General features: G+C 46.8%; 1 protein-coding gene across 2 annotated transcripts in view; it reads left to right on the top strand.

The window, feature by feature from the left end:
• Window positions 1–22533, top strand: part of KATNA1 (katanin catalytic subunit A1) — a 438379-nt gene extending 415846 nt beyond the window's left edge. The window contains exon 11 of one of the 2 annotated variants that reach the window (XM_069607673.1): window positions 21060–22533. In XM_069607673.1, the coding sequence (XP_069463774.1) occupies window positions 21060–21258 (199 nt within the window). In that variant the 3' untranslated portion in view covers window positions 21259–22533. The remainder of the gene's footprint in view (window positions 1–21059) is intronic. The other variant, XM_069607672.1, reaches the window with a different exon arrangement.
• Window positions 22534–23782: the final 1249 nt, after the last annotated feature.

The raw sequence follows: 23782 nt of genomic DNA, 5'->3' as shown, positions 1-23782 counted from the left end.
TTTTACTCTGTGCCACTAAGCCCCGCAAACCAAATAATCACGTATTGCAAAGGCAAATACCTCCTCCCAGACCTTTCTTACTGATGGGTCACTTAATGTGGCCAACACTAGAGGTTCACCATGCTCAAGTTGTGGGTATGTTTGTACCAAGTACTTTACAAAGACAAGATAATATACTGCAGGGGATCGAGCTCTGAATCGTCTGGATCTCCTTATATAGTGCACAAACTGGTTAGAGAAAGCTTCTGGGTGATAGGTGGAAGGTAACATTAGTGAAACAAATATCACAATCCCTACAACATTCACATAGACCTGCGTGTGCGAAAAGGAAAATAACAGACTAGCTTTAGTCAATCTGCACAAGTATTCCAGTTGCTTCTGCTGCTTGGATCATGTCACCATGGGGTGTCTGGGTCTCCCCAATTGGGTAAGATCTGCATGCACTTGTAGTTCACCTAGGTCCTGAACGTTGGCCCTGTTGGTCACAGAAACTCTGTTGCCAGGCGAGGCCACTGCTTTGTCGGGCTTGATGTCTTGAAGGTGATTCCAGACTGACTTTCCTACTAGCTTAACAGCACGGTCCGCTATTGCCTCAACCACGTGAGTTCCAGCGCCTAATGAAGTGGCGCAATAGAACAAGATCACCCACTTTCACAGAATGTTTCTGTTCAGTCTTGTGCGTTGTCAGTCGATCTCTTTGCCGTCTTCTGGGCCTTCCTGGATTCGCTCTGTCTGGCGAGAGATAAGAGGCACTAGCAAGCAATGAAGTAATGTAATTGTACATCTCCTGTCCTAACACATCTACACTATTCTCAGTCTTTCAATGCTCTTGCGGGAGGAGCCTGGGGAAGAGTCCTACACCGTCCTGTCATCACCTCATGGGGCGTTAAATGGTGGTCTGAGCCAACTTTATTGTGCAATTCAAACAAGGCTAGAGGTAAACAATGCAACCAATTTGTCTTGGTGCTCTGCTGAGTTTTGGCTATGCACTCCTGTAGGAGTCCTTTCAGGCATTCACACACCCCATTTGTTTGCGTGTGGTACGCACAGGCAAATTTATGCTTAATGCCTAGCAGGGTTGCGATGTGTTGGAATAGTTCATTGCCGAAGTGGGAGCTGTTGTCAGACCACAGGACCCTCACACACGCCCCATCTCAGGAAAACTTCCCTGACCAGAAATGTGGCCACACTAAGGGCGTCAGGATGTGAACAGGGCCCTGCCTCTATCCACCTAGAGAATGGGCAGACAACCACTATCCTGTAGCGGTATCCATAGCAAACCTGGATCATATCCACGTAGTCCACGTGGAGATGCAGAAATGGGCCTACAGGTTTTGGTATGGCTCCTCTCACAACTCTCAAAGCGTGCCCTGCTGTAAGCTGCTGGCAGGTCAAGCAGTTACTTATGAAATCAGTCACATGTTCATTCAAATGAAGACAAAACCATGTTTCTCCAATGCGTGTAGCAATGACCTCCTTCCCTGTGTGTGTTGGATAGTGCAATTGTGCTAATACTGTCTTCTATAATGCTAGTGGCATGACCACTTTCACTGTGTTCTTGTCGCCATAAGGCATCTGTCAGAGACATGGAGCACACTCTCCTTACACATAGCTCCTTCTCCTCTTGGGGCGCAGCTCCCTGAGAAGGACAATTCTGTGTCTCTGGTAGTACATTGTAACCTCCTTTATCACCATGTTCCTCACTCATCTCTGAGCCTTTGGTCTCTCTTTCAGTGCCCAAAATACGCTGCACATTTTGCCTCATAATCTGCTGCTTTGTTTCCTCTTGAGATGTGTCTTCCCCTTTTGTGTGGGCTTGGCACTTCACTAGTGCTACCTTTTGTGGATATGTAATCACTTTGATCAGTCTGTCCAGTAACAGCGCATGCTGCACTTGGATCCTGTCTGCTCTCCTAAACCCTCTCATGAGTCATCGCGCCAGTCCGGAGTGTACTGTTGATGTCACGTAGGTGGAGTCAGAATAAATTTGCACCTCTTTCTCTACACTGTTTTCTATTGCTAATATGAGTGCCACTAGTTCTGCTGGTTGTGCTGAATAATGGGATGGTAGCCACGCACTTGTGACCACCTCACGTGTCCCGTCCAATGCAGTCCTAGTATTACTGATCCCATCAGTTTATTCAATTGTCGACGAACCGTCGCCCCATTCAAGTGCGCCCTCCTCTACCTTGCGTGTCATACTGGCTCTTTGCACCAGTATGTATTTAAATGCATTGGGGGCCTACATAATGCTCCGTTTTTCATGTGTAGTCAATTGCCATACTTGTTCCTTTGTTGGATTCCGCCATTCCAAGATGGCTGTCTTCAGTGCCTGCACCGGAGTGCTAGGCATGGTGCTGCTGGGGATGTGGGATTGGTTGCTGCCCTGATCATCTGGGCCAATGGGGAGGCCGCCAGGCTTGGCCGGCCCTCCTCACAAGGCCCACTCCTGGCCCCCTCCATCCTGCACTCTCCCTCTGCTTTCCCTTCACTGCTGGGCCGCCGGAGCGGTTGCAGCTCTTCTCACCTTCTCCTGCCATGACTTTCACCTGCACTCGCAGTGCGGACACTAATCTAAGGTAAGCCCCACACTTTTGGGCTTAAACAAGCGGCGAGCGGCGACGCCTGAAACTGGACCTAAATTGTGTTTTGGACTCAGCCTGCATTGGCTCTTTGCACCAGTATGTATTTAAATGCATTGGGGGCCTACATAATGCTCCGTTTTTCATGTGTAGTCAATTGCCATACTTGTTCCTTTGTTGGATTCCGCCATTCCAAGATGGCTGTCTTCAGTGCCTGCACCGGAGTGCTAGGCATGGTGCTGCTGGGGATGTGGGATTGGTTGCTGCCCTGATCATCTGGGCCAATGGGGAGGCCGGCAGGCTTGGCCGGCCCTCCTCACAAGGCCCACTCCTAAGGCCCTGTCCACCGCGGTACGCCGGATCGCAGGCCCCTCCGTGAGTGCCTGTGTGGCCCCCTGCCCCTCCGTGAGTGCCTGTGTGGCCCCCTGCCCCTCCGTGAGTGCCTGTGTGGCCCCCTGCCCCTCCGTGAGTGCCTGTGTGGCCCCCTGCCCCTCCGTGAGTGCCTGTGTGGCCCCCTGCCCCTCCTTGAGTGCCTGTGTGCCCCCCTGCCCCTCCGTGAGTGCCTGTGTGCCCCCCTGCCCCTTCGTGAGTGCCTGTGTGGCCCCCTGCCCCTCCGAGTGCCTGTGTGCCCCCCTGCCCCTCCGTGAGTGCCTGTGTGGCCCCCCTGCCCCTCCGTGAGTGCCTGTGTGGCCCCCCTGCCCCTCTGTGAGTGCCTGTGTGGCCCCCCTGCCCCTCTGTGAGTGCCTGTGTGGCCCCCCTGCCCCTCCGTGAGTGCCTGTGTGGCCCCCTGCCCCTCCGTGAGTGCCTGTGTGGCCCCCTGCCCCTCCGTGAGTGCCTGTGTGCCCCCCTGCCCCTCCGTGAGTGCCTGTGTGCCCCCCTGCCCCTCCGTGAGTGCCTGTGTGGCCCCCCTGCCCCTCCGTGAGTGCCTGTGTGGCCCCCCTGCCCCTCCGTGAGTGCCTGTGTGGCCCCCCTGCCCCTCCGTGAGTGCCTGTGTGGCCCCCTGCCCCTCCGTGAGTGCCTGTGTGGCCCCCTGCCCCTCCGTGAGTGCCTGTGTGCCCCCCTGCCCCTCCGTGAGTGCCTGTGTGCCCCCCTGCCCCTCCGAGTGCCTGTGTGGCCCCCTGCCCCTCCGTGAGTGCCTGTGTGGCCCCCTGCCCCTCCGTGAGTGCCTGTGTGGCCCCCTGCCCCTCCGTGAGTGCCTGTGTGGCCCCCTGCCCCTCCGAGTGCCTGTGTGCCCCCCTGCCCCTCCGTGAGTGCCTGTGTGGCCCCCTGCCCCTCCGTGAGTGCCTGTGTGCCCCCCTGCCCCTCCGTGAGTGCCTGTGTACCCCCCTGCCCCTCCGAGTGCCTGTGTGCCCCCCTGCCCCTCCGAGTGCCTGTGTGCCCCCCTGCCCCTCCGAGTGCCTGTGTGCCCCCCTGCCCCTCCGTGAGTGCCTGTGTGCCCCCCTGCCCCTCCGTGAGTGCCTGTGTGGCCCCCTGCCCCTCCGTGAGTGCCTGTGTGCCCCCCTGCCCCTCCGTGAGTGCCTGTGTGCCCCCCTGCCCCTCCGTGAGTGCCTGTGTGGCCCCCTGCCCCTCCGAGTGCCTGTGTGCCCCCCTTCCCCCTCTGAGTCTCTTGCTCTGCGTTCCACCCCCCTTCCTGCCTCCTTCCCTCCTCCTCACATCCATCCTCTTCTACTACCTCTCCTACTCCCCACTCCTTCTCCCTCCTCTCAGACTTCCCCCTCCTAGCACTTACTCCTATCTTGTGTTCCTTGACTCTCGATAGCAGCTTGTCTGTCCCCCCTCCCTCCCCCTTGTTCTCTTCCTCCCCCCTCCCCTACTTTCAAATTTGTCACCGACACTTTTGTTCAGTATCGTGCCTTGTGCTCCTTTCCCCTCCGTACCCTTGCCCCCCTCCCACCCCTCCTCTTGTTACCACCTGCACTGCGTAAATTGTCGTCAGACATAGTAATGTTACTGCTTGCTTTGTTCTCCTCCTATCCATTACCTCTTGCCTTACTTGTTCCATGCACTTGCACTATCAGAAATGTCGACAGGCCTATTATGATAGTTATTTTTACATTCTGTACTGTTTCAAGGACTTTTGCTGAATGTAACTGTATTTTCCTTTGTACCCTTCCCTCCTTGAAGCGCTTTGAAACACATTGTGTATAGGCGCTATATAAATAAACTATCATATCATACTGAACAACTCTGTTCTTTGTGTAGTCATGTGCATGGTCTCCTACCTGGAGATCATCTGCCAAAAATATCTCTGGGTTGACAGTCTTGCACCTTACTATCTTCAGTCCCACATTCGACAATATCACCTTGTACCCTGATGCTTCTGTGCGGTCAGTGTGCTCTTTAGCTTATGCAGTATAGCGAAGAGGGTGTGCTCTATGTACAAAGTGGTGGTGCACCCCATTGTCATTGCTGATGATTTCTCCACTGCAAAGGCTGTAGCTGCCAAGGATTGTTTGCACAGATAATGTCCTCTCATCACTGGATCAAGTCGTCCACTGTAATAAGCATTTGGCTTATGGCCCATGCTTGTCTTCTGTGTCAATACCACCTTCATCACTACTCTGTCAGTGTGTGAACACAGGAAGAATTCCTTTTTGTAGTTGGGTGTCCCTAACACTGGGGCACTGCTTATGGTCTCCTTCAGTTCCTCAAAGGCCTCAGTCATCGCTGTGGTCCATGTCAGTGTCTTTGTTCCCCTCTGGTCTTCCTTAAGGGCGCACAGTAGTGGCCTTGTATATGTGCTGTAGTCAAAGACCCTTGCTCTGCAGTAATTGCATGACCCTGAGAACTGTTGCATCTCCCTCCCTGTCGTGGGCTGGGGTGTTTTGCATATTGTCTCTGCTCTCTTTAGGGCAATCTGTCAGCCATCCTTAGATATCATTTGTCCAATGTACAGCACATTCTTCTGGCAAGACTGTAGTTTGGCCTTGTCCACTTTGCACCCTTTGTCAGCTAACACTGTCAGCATGTGCAGCGCGAGTCCCTCCTACACTGGTCTTCTGTCTCACTGCAAATCAAAATGTCATCTACATACTGTAAAACTGCGCTTTCTGGCTGTATGTTACTTAAATCCTTCTGTATCACTCTGTTGAAGATAGTTGTTGACTCGCAGTAGTACCCTTGTGGCAAAAGAGTATGTTTCAACTTTTGGTTTCGGTCGTGGCACTGAGAAGAATGCATTCTTCAAATCAATGACCGTGAAACGGGCAGCTACCGCTGGAATGCTGCACAAAATTGTTGCTGGGTTTGCTGCTAGAGGATACTCTGCTTCTATAATATGGTTAAGAGGTCTTAAATCCTGAATAAAACCCAATGACCCCACCGCCCCCCCCTCCCCCCATTGTTCTTGCGCATGGGGAACACTGCTGTGTTGCATGGAGATTCTGATGGTACCAGAATGCCTCTGTCAATCAGGGCTGTAATGGTCTCATAAATGCCCTAATCTGCTTCCTTGGTTAGGGGATACTGCTTCACTCTTGGCAAAATCGTTCCTGGTTTCAGTTTAATCTTCACTCCTCCTATGCTCTTTATGCAGCCTACGTCATAAGGACATGTGGTCCATAAACTGCTGGGTACTTTGGCCATGTCCTCCACCCAAAATGAGGGTGGCGCCTCCAGCTCCATAGCCATTCTCACATTTCGAACACCATCTCCAATTCCTGTCTCTCTTCCTGAAATAGCTCTTAATCGGTCACTCTGGTCAGCATGCACCCCTCTGCAACTGCAATTATTGCTCTCCTTGCCCTTGCAGCGTCATCCACCCCATGTACTGCAATCCAATCCTCCCTTGCCAACACTGCCTCTATTTCTATGGACACTGTCGTTCCTTATGGCTCGTTTAATTGTGTTTCTGGCCTGAACAGGTATTCATTTGGAACTTGCCACACTTCTCCTGCGATGCCTGGCATCCATGCAATGGCAATGTCAATACCATATTAAAACATCTCTGGGTCCACTGGCACCCCCCTCTGTACTGAGCGTCCACAATAGGCTTGAACGATCTGCTTCACATTTAACATGTGTATGCCTGGTGTTGAGCACACTATGCCCTTGTCTGTGAATGAAATGGTCATGTTTACCCTGCTCATGTCCTGTCCCAATATGTTTACAGGTGTCTGTCGAGAGTAAAGTAAAGGTTATCACTAGAAGTCGTGATCTCCTATAGATAGTGAGATATTATCAGTAAAAGGAACCACTTCTCGAGCCCTAGAGAATCCTTGAGTGTTCATGGCATCTCCTGACAACGTAAATGTTCCTTCCCTAGTGCATGACATAGTCGCCCCAATGTCAACAAGAAAGGAAAATGTTTTGTCACCTATCGCCACCCCTATGTGTAGTTCCTCCGCAGGGTTGGCCATGATCGACAGATGAAGTTAGTCTGTGGGCTATTCTATTGTGGGTACATGGACAATCCCTTTCCTATAAAGGGGTTGTTCCCTACCATTGTAACTCCCCCCAGCCGTCGGACAGGTACTGTTGCGACTGTGTCCACATGTGCCTTTGGGTCATAATTCTGTATCTGTGCTAGTTGCTGTGTGCTCCCTCTAATCTGTGGTGCTTGTAAATACTGTGGTATTGGTGCTGACATGTTATGTTATTTGGCATTTACATAGCGCTCTATATATCATTGGTATGACCTCAAAGCGCTGGTAGGTTTAACGCCCTCGGGGACTGTAGTCCAAGTCAGTTCAGAGAATGAGGTGTTGCGGGGTGCTTGGGAGCACCAGTTATGTGCAGCTGATGTAATTGTAGCTGCATCCTAGCATTAGGTGTGGTGGTATTGTTATCAGTTGAATGTGTGCAGTCTGGCTGGTGGACACCAACACTGGGTTCTGGCTGCGTTGGGCCTGTAGGACGCCGGTGTGCAGCTAGGCCGGTTTGTCATGGGATATAGCTGCGTTTTATTAGAATGAGGTGTTTGTGTGTTAATGTTCATATGTGAGCAGCTAGGCCGAAATTGATCGAGGGGTATAGCTGCACTCTAATTGAGTGATGGTGTAGAAAAGAGAGTAAGCGTTGTGATATGGGAGGTACCACATCTGTGAACAGTATTGCTCCCCCCTCTCGTCCCCATTGCATTTGTTCTAGTTTTCAGACCCTGTGTCCATCTTGCTACAAAAATCATCTGCAAAACTCAGTCTTCTCGATGTCGAGTGTGGTTTGGGTTTCATGCTGAGATCGATGTCTATCAAGTCACCCCTGCTTCCTCCTGCCCAGGCCCCTAGGCCCGCTCCACTTCCCACATTTGCGCTCCTGCCCTGAGAGTTGGTGCTGTTTGGTTCTGTCCGTCTGTCCTCCTCAAATCTATTCCCTTCCCTATCCATTGCTGCCTGTGTCTTCACTGGCCTTATTGCTCGCTCTTCCTCCCTGCACGCTCGTTCCCTTGCCAATCTGGCCAACTGCGACTTCCGCTGTTCCCTCTCTACCAACTTGCTTTTTTCTTGCTCTTTCTCTCTGCCTTTTTCCAGTTCCCTCTCCCATGTCTCCCTCATCTCCCTTTCCCACCTCTTCCTTTCCTTGAGATCCCTTTCTATTCTTCATGCTCCCTTTCCAAATGTTCCTTCTCTTCCTCCCTTCTTCGTTCCCCATCTTCCCGCTCCAATTTCTCCTCTCTCCTTCTCTCGCTGTCCTCGCGCCGTAAACTCACTTACCGGTCCTTCTCCCTTCTATCCTCCTCTTCATTAGTTCTGCCCAATCTGTTGTGTTGCTGTCCCTCTTCAGGCTTTCTATCGACTTGGTCGCCCCTTCTGCCTCTCCGTTTGTCCCTTGAAGCTTTAAATGTACCTGCGCTGCTATCCATTCATTCACGCCTATGCCTCGAACTCCTCTGTGCTCTGCTGTGCCTCACTGCTCGCCTCTGCATCACTAGCTGACTGCTCTGCGCCTTTCGGCTTATTGTATGGTGGTGGCTTTTATGTCGGATTTGAATACCCCTCTGCTGCCCTTAATTCCCCCATTGGATACATTCCCTGTTCATCATCTGTATCATCGGATACTACACCTGGAGGGGCAGAGGGAGGTGTTGAGGGATGGGTCCCTTGGTCCTTCACTTCCTGCTGGCTTAGCATCCACTCACGCCTCACGGCATCCCCTCTCCCTCCTGAAACATGTGCCACATCTCAAGTATGGCCATGTGTTTGGTGAATTGCTTCCCCTTGTAGGCACCCTGTATATGTGTCAATAGCGATTGCTGCACGTCTTTGGAGAAACCTCTGCAAGGTGGGCATGGTTTGGTTAATTTACCTTCTGTACTTTTGGACCAGTCTATGCTATATTTGCATATCTTTTCCTTATAAGGTGGAAGTGTCTTACACAGGTGCTGAAGAGGCGTAATCCCCCCATCGTTACCTTGATACATATCAATACCTTTTACATGACCTCAAGTCGAGGGTTTGACTAAAACGCTGTTTGGGGAGCCTCTCTGCCTCTACAACTTATCAGGCGTGCTCCATGCACGACCCTCCTTCACAATTGCTGCTTCGTCAGGCACACCCAAAATCTTGCACATGCGCCTTCCGCGCACCGCCACTGGTTCACCTCGTCTGCCAATCCCAAGTTCTCAATACTAGCTCTTGGCTGTCTCAAGCTCTGTGTCCTATATGCAAACCTAAGGGTGACATCACCAATCTATCAGAACAACCTAGGTAAATCAAATATTGCACGCACACTGTAATAGCCTGTTACTCCCAAACCCACACAAAACCCCACAGCTGTCTTCCTGCACTCGTGGCAGAGTATACCAATATTCTCTTGTGATTGAACTGCACCTGCTGCATCGCCTAACGTGTGAAACGCCTCACGCCAGGCAGCTTAATCAGTCGACACGCCTTGCGCAATCTAGGCCAGCTCCCTTGCTAAACCTCACAGGGATCCCATCATCTATGACCCAAGCGAAAACGCCCAACCCACAGTAATACCATATTTACATAACTTTTGTCAACCTTTTACCTCGAAGACCGAATGTGCCCTAAATGTAGAAAAAGGACTTCTACCTCCGCTCTTGTCCCTACTCACTAGAACAATACTATAACACTACTATGCAATACTTCACCAATACTAAACTATACTCCGTACCCTCCCTCACACCCACAGTTGCCATTAGACTGGGTCAATACTTACGTTATGTGGTGTGCTGGCGCTGCTCGGCTGCCAGCTCCCCGTCAAGGCGCTCTCACCTCGCCGTCTTGGTCTTCCTGGACAACTCGCTGACTTTGGGCAGGATCATTTCCAAGGGGCTCCTGATGACCTGTAAGCGTCCACACGTTTTCCAGTCTTCTCTGAAATATGTGAGGGTCCCGCAGCCTCTCCGGTTCAGCGGTGAAGGAGAAACCTGGTGCCGGGCTGGCGCAGCCAACCATACCTCTGCTACCAACTTGTAGGGACAAATTCCTGGGTATGCCAGAGGGCCACTAGGAGTTTGAGGACTCTCGGTCGGCCCAACACCTTCCACAGGGCAAACGGACGACTCATCAAACGACAAGTTCAAACTGCGGTTTATTACAGCAAAAACCAACAGGAATCAGTACAGGGACAGAAGAAATCTGTGGATGTCTCAACATCTCCTGGCTCGCAGGCCAGTTTTGACCTAAAATTGACGTCACAACCTGTCCCCTTCTCCAGAAAACCTATCGGACTACTGGATTGGGTTCTGAGTAATAGTCCACCTATAGTAGGCACTATACATGTTATCAACTGCCTCTGGCATCTCAGGTGGCTGGCCTGGTCCATCCCCAAATCACTACCTATAACAATGTTGCAGTGTGAGGGTCTTAACATTGTTTCTGATACTAAACTGTGATTGGCTAGAGCTGACGTCCCCAGGCAGGGAATCCGCAAAGGTTCTCAGCTCTTGGTGTGCCTTCTAAAGGTAATAAGAATTACTGTGTCTGCATTGTAACTTGTGTGTACCACCTTAGTCTATGAGAGTGCTCTTTTGTCTCACATTGTAACATCTTTGTTGCAAGCTTCTGTCTGGCGGCGTGAGATCGGCTCTCTTGGCTAGAGCTGGTTGCTGTCCATTGTCTGAGTCGGCTGGGTCCCGTGTTCGGAGGCCATGATTCGGAGCTGTGCAGCTCTGAATTATGAAGAATTATTCGCATTTACTGTGGCTGAGGCTCCTGTCGTTCAGGGAAAGGAATGTCATCCATATCTTGTGGCCTTGGCAGCAGGTCCTGTCTTACACGTTTGCTCTCTGTTTAGCCTAAGTTCAGCTCATCTCTTGCTGAGAGGCTTGTAGCCTGCTGTATTTTTCCTAAACCATAATGCAGTTCTATAATGTTTATGCTGTTCTATATTCTCCATAGATTAGTCAAACTTGGCCCTGTAAGGTCCCATAGGTGCTCCTGCAGCTCCATGAGGTTAATTGCATGCAAGCATCTGCAAGCTTGTGCAGGATCTCTTGCTTCTTGTGGTTTCTGCGTTGCTGCGCTTAGCTAATGGCAAAATAATAAAGCAATGACAGTATGTAGATGTATCTGTACTCTAGAACTGTATGCTCATGTTCTTCGTGTATTCGAGTGCGTGTTTGTCCTGAAGTGCGGATGGCACATGTGCTTAATGCCTAGCGCTGCTAGGTCGTGGTGTCTCTAATGACGTCAGCAACTTGGCTTCTTAGCGCTTTAGTTGATGCTGTCAATTGAGGTGTCTTTGGTTGCATCCTGGTGCTCCTTAGATCTGTACCGCACCTGGCCTATAGGGCTGGCTAAGGGGGTACCCCTTGACATACTTATCAACCATTGGAGCACTGGGAATTGGTATGAAATAGTATGGGCACTGATGGTTTCTCCTGGCCTTTTTCCGTGCCATGTATCTTATAGGAGGGGAAACACTTCCCCATCCCTCTTCAGTGTGACCTCATGAGAGAATGTTGAGTGAATGATAGAAATGATAGAATGTTTATGCATGAAGAGGCACTTGGCTTCTGGCTTTGAAGTATACTGAGGAATACGGGGCAACCTCCTATCAACCATAATCTTCACAGGTTCAACACTTTGGATAAAGCCTATTTGGTTGTCATGAACAAACTAAAGTGACAGCTGTATGGAATCTATTAAACTCTGCAAATCAGTTGGCCAATAACCCAGCCCTCCTCTGTTAAAACTGGTTTATCCGATGGGACCTGAAGAGCTGCTAAAACTGCTTTGTTATTTTTACTGTGACTCTCAAAGACTCTCCCATCTTAGGTTACACAGTAGATCAGTACCTAATAATTTGACTGGGTGAACGGAGAAAGCATGCTCATCAGTTCTGGGACCTAGAGTTATTATAAGACACAGGTGCACAACATATGGCATGTGGGCCAAGTGCAGCCTGGCAAATTGGTTTTCATGGCCTGCCATAGTTAAATTCCTAATGGAGTGCGGCCCGCAAGCAGCAATGGCCACCCTCCTATTAGGAAAGCTTTTGTTTGCCTTGCCAGGTCGTGAAAAATACTGTCCCTGCATTGGCTCTTACGAATCACATAGTGCATGTACTCCACCATTTGGGGCCCAGCATTGCAGCTAACGTGACTAGACGCTTGTTGCCGGAGGGGAGTTCAGCATTGCCGGAAGGGATTTCAGCCTTGCCATACCAGCCACAGTACGCATTCAGAAGAGGCCACCTCGCCAGTCAGCCTGCCCTTCGGTTCTCTCATCCGCCTGCCTGCTCGCCGGTGCTCCACAGCATTCTAGTGGGGGGGATTCATGGCCTTTTGTTGGGGCAGCAAGGTCATGGGGATGGCGTGTTGTTGAGGGGACCAGGTGGGGCATGGGGATTGCATTTTGTTGAGGGAGCGTGGGGGTCATGGGGATGGCCTTTGGTAAGGGGGTGTGGGGGTCATGGGGCTGGCCTTTGGTTGGGTGTGGGGGTCATGGGGCTGGCCTTTGGTTTGGGGTGGGGTTCATGGGGCATAGTGTTTGATTGGGGTGGGGGGTCATAGGGGATAGTGTTTCTTTTTGGGGCATAGTGTTTGCTTGGGGTGGGAGGTCAAGGGGCACAGTGTTTGATTGGGAGTGGGGGTTGTGGGACACAATGTTTGGGTGGGGTGAGGGTCATGGGGCATAGTTTTTGGTTGCGGGGTGGGGTTGGCATTTGTGTGGGGGGCTAAAGCGCCTACTCGGCCCTCACACTAAGTGAACCCAATCCTAAAGCTAAAAGAGGCACAGTTAAGAGATGTACCTCCTTCGTCTTTTGTGGCAACCGGACCCAACGAAGGCCATACTCCCAAGAGTATGGGCAACCCAAACATCAAAGAATAACAGTAAAAAATAATGAAATGTCCAATAAAGGGTCAAACATATATATATTTATTTAAAAAACAAAAGTGCAAAGAGGCACCGCGGACTGCACTCCAGAGAACCACTGCTGCTGTATCCACTGCTCTGTTATAGCATTGCAAAAGAAGTGATGGCTGGAAGGTTTAGACTTAATCTTAACGTCTGGCATTGCACTGGGCAACCCACCAGACCATCATTCTTCTCTTAACGTCTGGCATTGCACTGGGCAACCCACCAGACCATCATTCTTCTCCTACCAAGCCATTACAATAAGGGAAATACCATGTGCAAATCAGGCTTGGTCCCACCCCAAAAGGGGCAGGCCAGCCCGAACTACTTGATCACATCCCATCTGCACGAGACCACAAACATCCCCAAACAAGTTTCGGCTTTGCCAGGCCTCATCAGTGAGGAGTTGCTTGGGTCTACTGCCAAATAATTATGTCCACGGAGAGATAGAAATTAAAAAAACTTTAATCCATTTCTCAATTAAAACACAAGCCACGGTACAACGCGTTTCATAGCCCTCGGGCTGCTTGATCATGTACAATGGTTCATTTCAAAGGCAACTATATATAACAGGACGTATCTCTTTGATTGCTGTGTTTGGTTACAGCCATTTTCTATTTTTGCTGAGTACTGACCAAAGGTATATTCAAGCTGATATAGTAACCATGTCGGCAATCTTATCATTTACTTCGTCTAAGGCGGTACATGTCTATTCTTCTGGACGATTGGCTGGTCAGGGCCCCTTCCGCTGTGCAAAATGCATCTTCAGCCCAGCTACTATGGGGAAAAACGCTTCTGTCTTGGCTTTTCCATCACATTTCAAATGTCCACTCTGATTCCATCTCAGAAACTAGCCTTTCTTGGATTTGTATAGTGCTTACAGGCTGTGATAATTTATCTGTTTCAGAGGCTCAAGGACATCTGTCTGGTTGTGGGGCACTTCCAGAGGAGGGAGTCTGCCTCGGCCTGGTGGTTCCAGGGACTTCTGCGACAGATGGCTGCATGCATGCTAGGCGTTCCGCTAGATCCGCTAAAGATGAGACATTTCCATCTGCACTCAGTGAGCTGCTGGAATCTATCCACGTAGAGGCAATCTGATTGCATCCTGATACCAGCCTGTTCTTCAAGAGCTAGCATTGTGGATTGAGCTTAGCACCCTTACACTGGGGTTGCTTTTCAAGAGATTGCTATGAAGAAAAATGTCACTAGAGACTCTTCAGGGTTAGAGAGTCATTCCGGTCCTCTAAAGGTTCACTGTGATTCCATTGGGAGAGTCTTCTCCATATCAACATCCCCGAACTACAGGCAATTTTCAACACCCTAAAAGCCTTTCTCGCTGTGCTCAAGAGAAAGCCGGTCCTCCTTCATATCGGCAGCTCAAAGTCCATATTTTACCAAAACAACCGGGCGGAACGAGATCCCTTGCAATAGAGATTTGGGAGTTGGGCATCAAGCAGCAAATGTCCTTGAAGACGATCATCTTCCAGGAGTTTCAACGTGGAAGCAGACCTTCTGAGCAGAAGGTTGCTGTTCTATCACTGGAGAAAAAGCACTCTATTCTAGAGACCATTTTTTTAGTGGGGTCGTCCGGAGGTTTCTCATCTGGCAATAATCTGGTATCCGATTCCCGTTGCATTTGCCTAATGCAGGAGTCTGGAACCTGCGGCTCTCAGAATGTTTTGGACTAAGATTGCCATGATTCCCTCACCATTGGCTATACTGGCTAGAGCTGATGGGATCTGGTGGCGACACACTCAGCAAGGAAATATAGATCCGCTGAGGCAAGGACCAGAGTGTTTTTGGCGCTGGGTCTCAGAGCATGTGATGGTAGATTTCCCCAGTGGTCGTCCAGCGAGCAGCACTTTTGGTTCTTTTTCTAAATCTAGTTTGATTGATTGCATCATGGTAAATGTTGAATCTTGTCATTACCTGCAGGACTTTATGGTGATGAAGCGGCTGGAAAGTGATCATAAGCCTATTGTGGTCATGGCGGCAGGGGGCCTATTTGGCTTGAGGGGTGCTGCGGCTGACAAAAAAGGGAAAACTATAATATCTGTTTCAAAAGACGGCAATAGATGAGCAATTAAATGGCAACTACTAGATTTAGAAACTAAGCTACCCATTATCTATGCAACGTTTCAGTGTCCATTTGAGATGTTTTGTTTCTGCTATGCCGATAATGTGTTCTGTTAGAATCCCATGAATCAATCATTAGCATTGTGGGAAATGGGTTGAGCTGGTCTCTGTCAGCTGGGGGAACTAGGCCAGTCGGCAGGACTCTCTTGTACGACGCTGAATGTCGTGCTGCAAAAAAGGTCCTAATTTAGCTTGCAAGTGTACCTGGGAGAGGGGCTACTTCGGCTCTGGCTGTCTCCAGGGCTGTCTACCGCAAATTGCTCAAAACCATAAAGGCAGGGCATTGCGATCACCTGTGGGCCAATCTCCTCCAGGCCTCTAAGGCGGGAGACTCCATGGGTTTTTGGCAACATGTTGTGGGGGAGGAGGGAGAACAACCCCCATTCCAGAATGGAATTCCTGAGGATGCTTGGCTAACCTACTTTGGAAAACTCTACAAAGTAGGAACTTATGATCTCTGCGGGAAACAAAGGACATCCTTGGCAGGTCCAAGTTGGGTGATGATAGGCCCCTGGGTTTGTCCTCGCACGACATTGAGGTGACTCTTTTGTCGCAGAAGCAGGGGAAGGCGCCTGGGGCCGGACTTGGTCCTAATTGACTGGTACCGACAGGTGGTGGTTATATGGCTCCCTTATTTAGTAAAACTCTTTAATGCTTTGTTAAAAACGAACAGAGTTCCCTACTCCTGGACCCAGGCAATACTTGTCCCCATATACAATAAGGGAGACAGGGGCCGCCTGGAAAATTATCGGCCTCTCTCCCTCTTGGATGCTGGGGGCAAGATTTTTGCCAAGGCCGTATTGGGCCACTTGGATGCATGGAGTTGGCAGAGGGGGTTTTGCATCACCTCCAGGCTGGATTCCAGCGTAACACTAGTACGGTGGACCAAGTGCTAAGGCTCCGTCTGATTTTTGGACAAGTATGTTGTTTTACGGGCCAAAAACATCTATGCAGTTTTTGTTCATTTCAAAACGTCATTCGACAGTGTGCCAAGAAGCAACTTGTGGAATGCATTGATTAAGTTGGGGGTACCACTTGGCATTTTAAGAGCATTCCAATCTCTCTATTCTAATAATGGGGTGGAAATCCGATATGGGACAAGGGGGCAAACTACTGCTGGAATAAAAATTGATGTTGAAGTTGGGCAGGGCTGCGTCCTGGCGCCAATTCTGTTTTGCCTTTTTATAAATGGGGTTATTGACCAACTGCTGGCCGAGAAGTCCGATGCCCCATCGTTGGCCGGTGAACACATCCTGATCCTTTTATTTGTCGACAACACAGTTCTCTCTCGACGCCCAAAGGCCTGCGGAAGCAACTTCAAATATTTGAGAGTTTCTGTGAAAGTAATGGGCTCTCAATAAATGTCCAAAAAACTAAGACAGTGGTGTTCAGTAGAAAAAAGGCCAGGAATACTTCTAGGTTAACAATTGTCTCTGGCTGTGGGGTGAATAAACAGGTCACGAGCTACGATTATCTGGGTGTCCAGTTGGCTGCAAACTGTGTCTTGAAGTACCAGGTGAACAGGGCAGGCTGGAAGCTGACCCCAGGCACTGTGGAGCTATGTCTAGATTTATGCAGGGCCGTTAAGCGTTTTTACAGATTTGTAAGTACCAGGCCAGCTAGGCCGCCGTGTATGGGGCTGAGTTGTGGGGTGACCGTAATTCAGACACGCCACAGGTCATTGAGCAGAAATTTCTTAAAGCATCCCTGGTCTTGCCGGCAAACACTGCGAATGCCAAAGTCTTCTGGGAGTTAGGTTTGAAAAGCACCGGCTTCTTAGGTGGCTCGTGGCCAGCGTTTTACTGGGCTAGACTCTGGACTAGCGACAAATCTGAGCCAGTACAGAGATGCTGTCAAAGATGTTTTGTCTCAGCCAGGCAGAGCTGATTTACCCTTGTTCTCCGCCATCAAATAAAGAGTTGACTGCCTTGGGGATGGAGAATTATTGGTCTTGCCTGGTTGAGAGAAACCCAAGCGAAACTCGCAAGGTCTGCCAGTCTGGCTCTATACCAGTCCAGGAATTAATATCCTGGTCTTGAAGATTATTTGGACAGAATGAAACTGAAACCAATGAAAGCACTGTATATGAAACTGCGCGTGGGGACTCTTCCCTTAGCTAAAGTCAGGCACCACTGGAATACGAGTATACCAGCAACTTGCCCTTTCTGCCCACATGAGGTTGAAAGCGTAGTGCATTTTATTTTGTTTTGTCCAAAGTACTCTCACATTCGGAAAAGTTTTCTTAATACCGCTTTTTAATCCGTTTTGCATTAGAATAATTGATGTAGCGCTTGACCTTTGCTTGACAGGGGATTGAGAGCTGGCAACCAACTGTTTCGGGAATTACTTGCTCCAAGCTAGGAGGATGAGACGTAAACACGTTCCCCAATCGGCCTTGCATCAGTAACTGGGTTTTTATTTTTTGCTTTTGCCTCTGATTTTTAGAACAACAGTGCCGCATTTACAGTGGACATCTTGGTTTATCAGCAGACAACATGCTCATAATTCTGGTGGCCAGGAAGGCCTACACTTGGACCCGATATTAAAGCAAGTGGACCAGATTTTGTCATCGAGTCCTGGACAAGGGCATTCATTATTTTGTATTGCCCACTAAACAAGATCCTTTCATTTGTTAATCATCTGGCAATAATCTGGTATCTGATCGCTGTTGCATTTGCCTCATGCAGGTGTCTGAAACCTGTGCCTCTCAAGATGTTTTAGACTACGATTCCCATGATCCCTCACCATTGACTATACTGGCTAGAGCTGACGGAATTTGTAGCTCAAAACATTTGGAGAGCCAAAGGTTGTAGACCCCTGACCTAGCAGCTGTTTGGGCCCATAACAACACTCAAGAAATGTTTTTTCCTACTTCCAATCTGATGATGCACAAACTCATGGATGGTCTGACAATGCTTTTTCACCCAGTTAAGAGACCTCTCTTCATTTGTGACTTGAATGTTCTAGAAGCATTGACCCATAAGCCTTTTGAGTTACTGGCTTCCACAGAATTGTGGTGTCTTACCTTGGAAGGTTGCTCTTCTGGTGGCACCCACATCTGTGCAAAGAGTTGGCGAGATCCAGGTGCTGTGGGCCTCTGAGCCTTGTACTATTTTTCACCAGCACCAGGTAGTTCTAGAGGCCTTATCCAGCTTTTTTAAAAAAAAAATCCTTTGGTGATATTCTTATTTGATATCAACGAGGAGATTATTTTGCCCACCTTTTTTCCAAGCCTCAAGCCCTGGCTGACAAAGCTTTTCACTATCTTGATGTTGGGTGAGCTAGGTTATACCTGCACAAAACAAAGCCGTTGTATACTTTTATATGGATTAAATACATACATCAGAGTAAGTATACAAGCATTAAACAATGCCCACATTTCATTAACATAAAATTGGAATAAACTTAAATGAAGTCTTGGACAACATTCTAAAGTAGTAACTCTAATGAATTTACATAATATTAAGAACATAAGACTATCAAAGGCCAGAGTTCAGTTATGGACATATTCCATTGACTTCAATAACCTATTTCCCACTGCAGCATGCAGATAGGTTCAAAGTGTCCACGCTATCAGAGGAGTGTCTACCAGCAATAGATGTTAAAGTGCAGGTCTACATTGCATAAATCCTGCATGTTTGAAAAGGCGACCAATTGTATTTTGTCGAATCGGTGCACAGGTCAGACAGAAAAATGTAAAGTGCATAAATCATCCTTTAAATCAATTACCATCATCGAGAGCCCGCTGTCATTTTACAGTAGCTGATTGTAAAGGGATCATATTAAACCTTGTTCTTGCAATGAGAACTCGTTAACGTTGGTTTCCTCCAAATCGGATAATCTGATAGACCTTTCAAGACCAAAAGTTCACATGCACAATTAGCTGGCTTTATAGTGTCTCTATGCTCCCATAGTAAAGCCAAATACTCAACATACTTTCTTTAATAGAACCACAAATGGATTTGACATTACTCTGTATTCACAAAATTATACATTTACTTTTTTTCTAAATTGTTTCACATAATGCAACATGTAGAAAAGTAACTTCTGAGGACATACTGTGGGACAGAATCAGACGAGTCAGATTTGCTGTCTTGTTTGACCGTACCCTTAGCCATAGCTGGATCTTTTCACTATGCAGGTCATCCTCTAAGAAGGAGATCCCCACTTCCGTCTGCACTGCAGAGGATGGCACAGACTCTGTGAGACCAGGGACCTTTTTCAGAAAAGTAGCCTTAACTTAAGTGCTGGCACATGTAATGTAGCCCAGAGAGCAGCATCTTGTGTAACTAATAGCATTTGCTTTAGCAGTATACACCCTTAACGTTTATATATTTTTACAAAACAAGAAATTGCCCCAGTAATTAAATAACTCTAGATGTTTGCATTTTATTATGTTGTGTGCCGTTAAATCTAGACTAGATGGAAAGGAGATAGTCAAATGTGGTGGTAAGCATTAAGATTCATTTCCCCTAAAATAGTCAGCATTTCTTATTGAAAAGTCAAGATTCTTCATGAATTTGGTATAGGCATTAACAAAGCACTGAAGGGTTATAGGTGTCCACGCTATTAGCACTGTCATCTGCACAAGTTAGACTCAGGATACCAAACCCACCAAAGCTAGAAACATCAGCCTTACTACCTAGTAGGGTTTCATGTAAACTATTGTTGCATAAAGAGAACAATAAACTAGCAAGGACACAAACCTGCTTCATGCCTGAATTAAGTTGGAACCACAAGGTACATTGTTGCCCCCATGCCTCCTTGCACGTACACAGGCCTTGGTATCTTTGTGGGTGCAGCAATATTAGTACATGGCCTATAGTACTAGAAATCAAATCTCTTACCATACCATAGAATTCGATAGCATCCAGCAGTATACTGAATGAGCAATATTTGTCATTTAGAACAGATTACATCCTCACTAATTTGTCACATTTAGAATGCAGTTTCTTGTTAGGCTATCGGGGAACATGATTGTTTTAATGTATTGTTGCCATAATGCTCGTGTTAGGGGAAAACATTCATTGAAAGAGCTTAGTCCTTCAAGAATCTTTTACAAGGGTACTAAAGAGTGGACCTCAGCGCCCTCTTTGTTGTTAAGAAAGTGTCAGAGTCACATGAAAAATGGTAACGGCGTAGACTGGTTCCTCAACTCCGTTCCCATAGGATACTGTAACTGTGGTTACTCTTAATTATATTCATGCGCCAAAAAGAAAGAAAAAGAATGACTCAATTCTTGGTGATCATAGATTTTGTATTAATTTGACATTTTCCCTATGTGATGACACGTGTTTCGACGGTTACCCCATCTTTTTCAAATCAGGGCTAAATTGTGTTGATTGTCCATATCAATATTCTTACAGCTTGTGTGCCAAGTCATGGGTTAAATCCCAGCCTGAAAATGACATGCTCCTTGTCTGTGCTTTTCAGTCCGTGTTGATTTGAAAAAGACGTGAGTAACCGTCGAAACCCGTGTCATCACATAGGGCAAATGTCAAATTTAAAAAAATCTATGCTCACCAAGAATTGAATCATTTTTTTCTTTCTTTTTGGCGCATCAATATAATTAAGAGTAACCACAGTTAAAGTATTCATTGAAAGAGACCTTCCACCAGCATCCAACCTACCTGGGGTATTTTTTTTATTTAAACTCCGATCTTGGAAAGGAGAAACTCTTCTTTGTAAGGCAACTGCAAATACACCTATGCCTTCCCTTTACCAAGGAAACATAGTCTGGCCAGGCCAGAGTTTTCCCACCGTAAGTATGCTTCAATATGAGATCTGTGGCAGGCAGACCTGGGCAGTGTTGCCCACCAAATCAAGATGTTCCTCACCCAGTCATGTATGCAACTTATAACCATATTTGCACCAAATTGTTTTGCTAGGACTTGAGGGATGTCCCCAGTGACTAACTGACCTGGTCCCAGAGGGCCATGTTCACCAGCTACTTATTGTGTGATCCTTTCAGTTGGATTTAAAATTTTGTTTCCTGTGTGATTTGTATCCATGTGTGATGAAAATGTTTAGTAATAGAAAACACTTGATCACATTATTTTCCATTAACTCGATTTAGGGATGCATCTTTGATGGCGATGCGAAGACGGATTGAAGGTTTAACTCCTGAAGAAATTAGGAATCTTTCAAGGGATGATATGCACATGCCTACAACCATGGAAGACTTTGAAATGGCTTTAAAGAAAGTTTCAAAATCTGTATCTGCACCAGATATTGAGAAGTATGAGAAATGGATTGACGAATTTGGATCATGTTAGTTTATGTTCTTCAAGCATAACAAGACCTTTATCTTCATAAATCTGCCTTAAGTCTTAACCTGTTTAAAGAGCCTTGAATTGAAGTGTTTCAGGGCACCATGTGCCATATTTGTTTGCGTGTATAATTAAATGTATACAATTAATTTGGAAACCCTGTTCCTGCTTAAACTTGAAAATGAAATACTAAAAAACATGGAAGATGCACTAATTAAGACAATGGACTTGTTTTTGTATGGCTGGCTGCTTAAAATCTGGACAAATGTTTTTGGTTATACTTTTTGAATTGCTGACAAAATGTTAGTCCAGAATACTTAAATTATTTTTATATCAGTTACTTTAGTAAAATAATCAAGTCTTTTTTACGAATAAAAAGGGTGCTTCCGCAGTAGTACAAATAAGAATTGTATTTTTAGATGACTGACAGTTGTGATAGAGGCATCCCAATCTGCTCTCAAAAGCAGCCCCTTTTCTCAAGAACTGGCTTTCTCCTTTTGCCAAGGGTAACATTCTTCTGTATAGCCAGGCCATCTAGTGAATGTTTTTTTTCTCTTCCTCTTTCCTCCTAGGGAAGCCACATTTTGGCAAAGTAGGTATGACTGAAATCACTTTGATCCTAAAGTACACCCATGGGAGTAATTCACTTTATATTAAGTACATTGCTTCTGTAAATATGTTTGTGAACTAGGAATCCGTGAAACAAAAAAGCGAACTAGACTCACTGTTACAAAGATGTTTTTTTCTTTGGGACCCTAATGAGTATTAAATGAACTTGATACCCACAAGCCACTCAAGGAGCCCTCCATCATCTCAAATTATGTCAGACCAGAGACAGAAGGACATACTGTGATGTTGGAGATATGTTGGTCTGGGAAAAATGGAGAGTGGATCTCTGGAGTGCTCCCTTCCCACAATCAACCTCCACATGCTGGTAATGTGATAGGATGGAGGTGGGCCCTGAATGGCTTTGTGGCTAATTGAAGACCTTTGGTCACCATAACTTTGAGGTCAGTATCTCTTGCCTCCATGGAACTTGTTTGGGGGGAGGGGTGACGAAGTTGTGTGTGTGTGTGTGTGTGTGAAGAGATGCTGTTTTTTCCCTTTTGTTTTTGTATACCCGAATCATATTTTCTATCAGAGCAAAAGCAGATATGTTGCTTAAATAATCTATTGAAATTGTTTACTTCATCAAATGAACATAGTTTTATAAAAATGTACAATAGATTCTTTCTTTGTAAGAATGCCAATTTTTCATAAAGTAAGATGTTGATTAAAACACTTGCATTGTGTTTATTTTGTTATATTGAAGTTTAGTTTTTACTGTGTCTTGGTCAAACCTGTACTTAGGTATATAAGTTTTAGGGCTCATATGGGTGCCTGCAAGATAGAATTGGGGGGAGGGACAAGACAACCAATAACAGCTTTTTTCGCAGGATGGGTCTAGGCCTTGCTTCTTAAGCCTTCTAGTGGACATCTCCCATTTGGTCATCTTACAATCTACAGAATAAGTGACTTTCGGTGAAAAAAATAAATCTATTGTTATTAGAGACGGTACTTGTAAAAAGGAGGGTGCATATGTGTCTTTAATTGGAATTGCAGGCCTCTCTGCTAAGATTGTTTTCTCATGAACCTTTCAGTTTTTCTTGAACGTTTAATGCAGGTTAGAGGATTGATACAATTTTGGTGTCTTTCAGTCATTGATCAGGACCTTTCATCCAAGGAGTGTAAAACATATTTCATGTGCTTTCTGTGAAGGATTTGGTGTTTACCTAGTGTTATCTGTTGGCTTTTCCTCCAATAATGTTCTTATTTCTTCATAAATCTGCAGGGTCTTACAGAGATGGCATGGTTTTCAAACTGGATTGTAGAGCAACACGAAGGTGACCACATTGTGACAGAGGCATCTTGATCATTTTCTTTACATATCATTTAAGGAATGTGCTGATATTGGTTACTGAGCATTGGTATAGCCTAGTTTCTCACTAATGAAGCTAGACTAGTTTTATTTGTCCAAGACCATTTACCTTCAAGGGCACAATATTGAACTGCAAGCAGTACTCTTTAGCTTCAAACTAATGCTAAAGAATTCTGGGGTATTGAATCTCCAGCTCTGTTCCATTCCAGTATAATGACTCTTCTGTCAAGAAGTTGTTCATTTGTCCAAATGGGCTCCTAATCTGCTGTTGTCCCATTGCTGTTGAATAAATTCCTCCTATCCATTCAGGTCTGAATTTGTAATAACGAGGAAGAGGGTGTCATTTGTATTGTATTTATTGATTAAAACAGTGCTTTTGACAAAGTGCTTCTGGTTGAATTTAAAAAACAGTGCACATTAAAGTATTATGTCACCATAATCATTGATATAATGAAAGAAGATATATTTTAAGCGGGATATGAAATAGAGTGGGCAAAAACCTAATATATAGAGGTAAAGAATTCCACTCTTTACGTGTTAATAATAAAAAAGCTTGAAAACCAGATTGAGTTCAAGGGAGGCTTAGGAACAGATAGAAGGTTGAGTTATTCA

This window comes from Ambystoma mexicanum, chromosome 4q, assembly GCF_040938575.1.
Source record: "Ambystoma mexicanum isolate Mex_15411 chromosome 4q, UKY_AmexF1_1, whole genome shotgun sequence".
In the NCBI taxonomy this organism is placed as follows: Eukaryota; Metazoa; Chordata; class Amphibia; order Caudata; family Ambystomatidae; genus Ambystoma; species Ambystoma mexicanum.
Note: the sequence above shows the minus strand (reverse complement) of the source record. Positions and strands in the feature narration are given on the sequence as shown.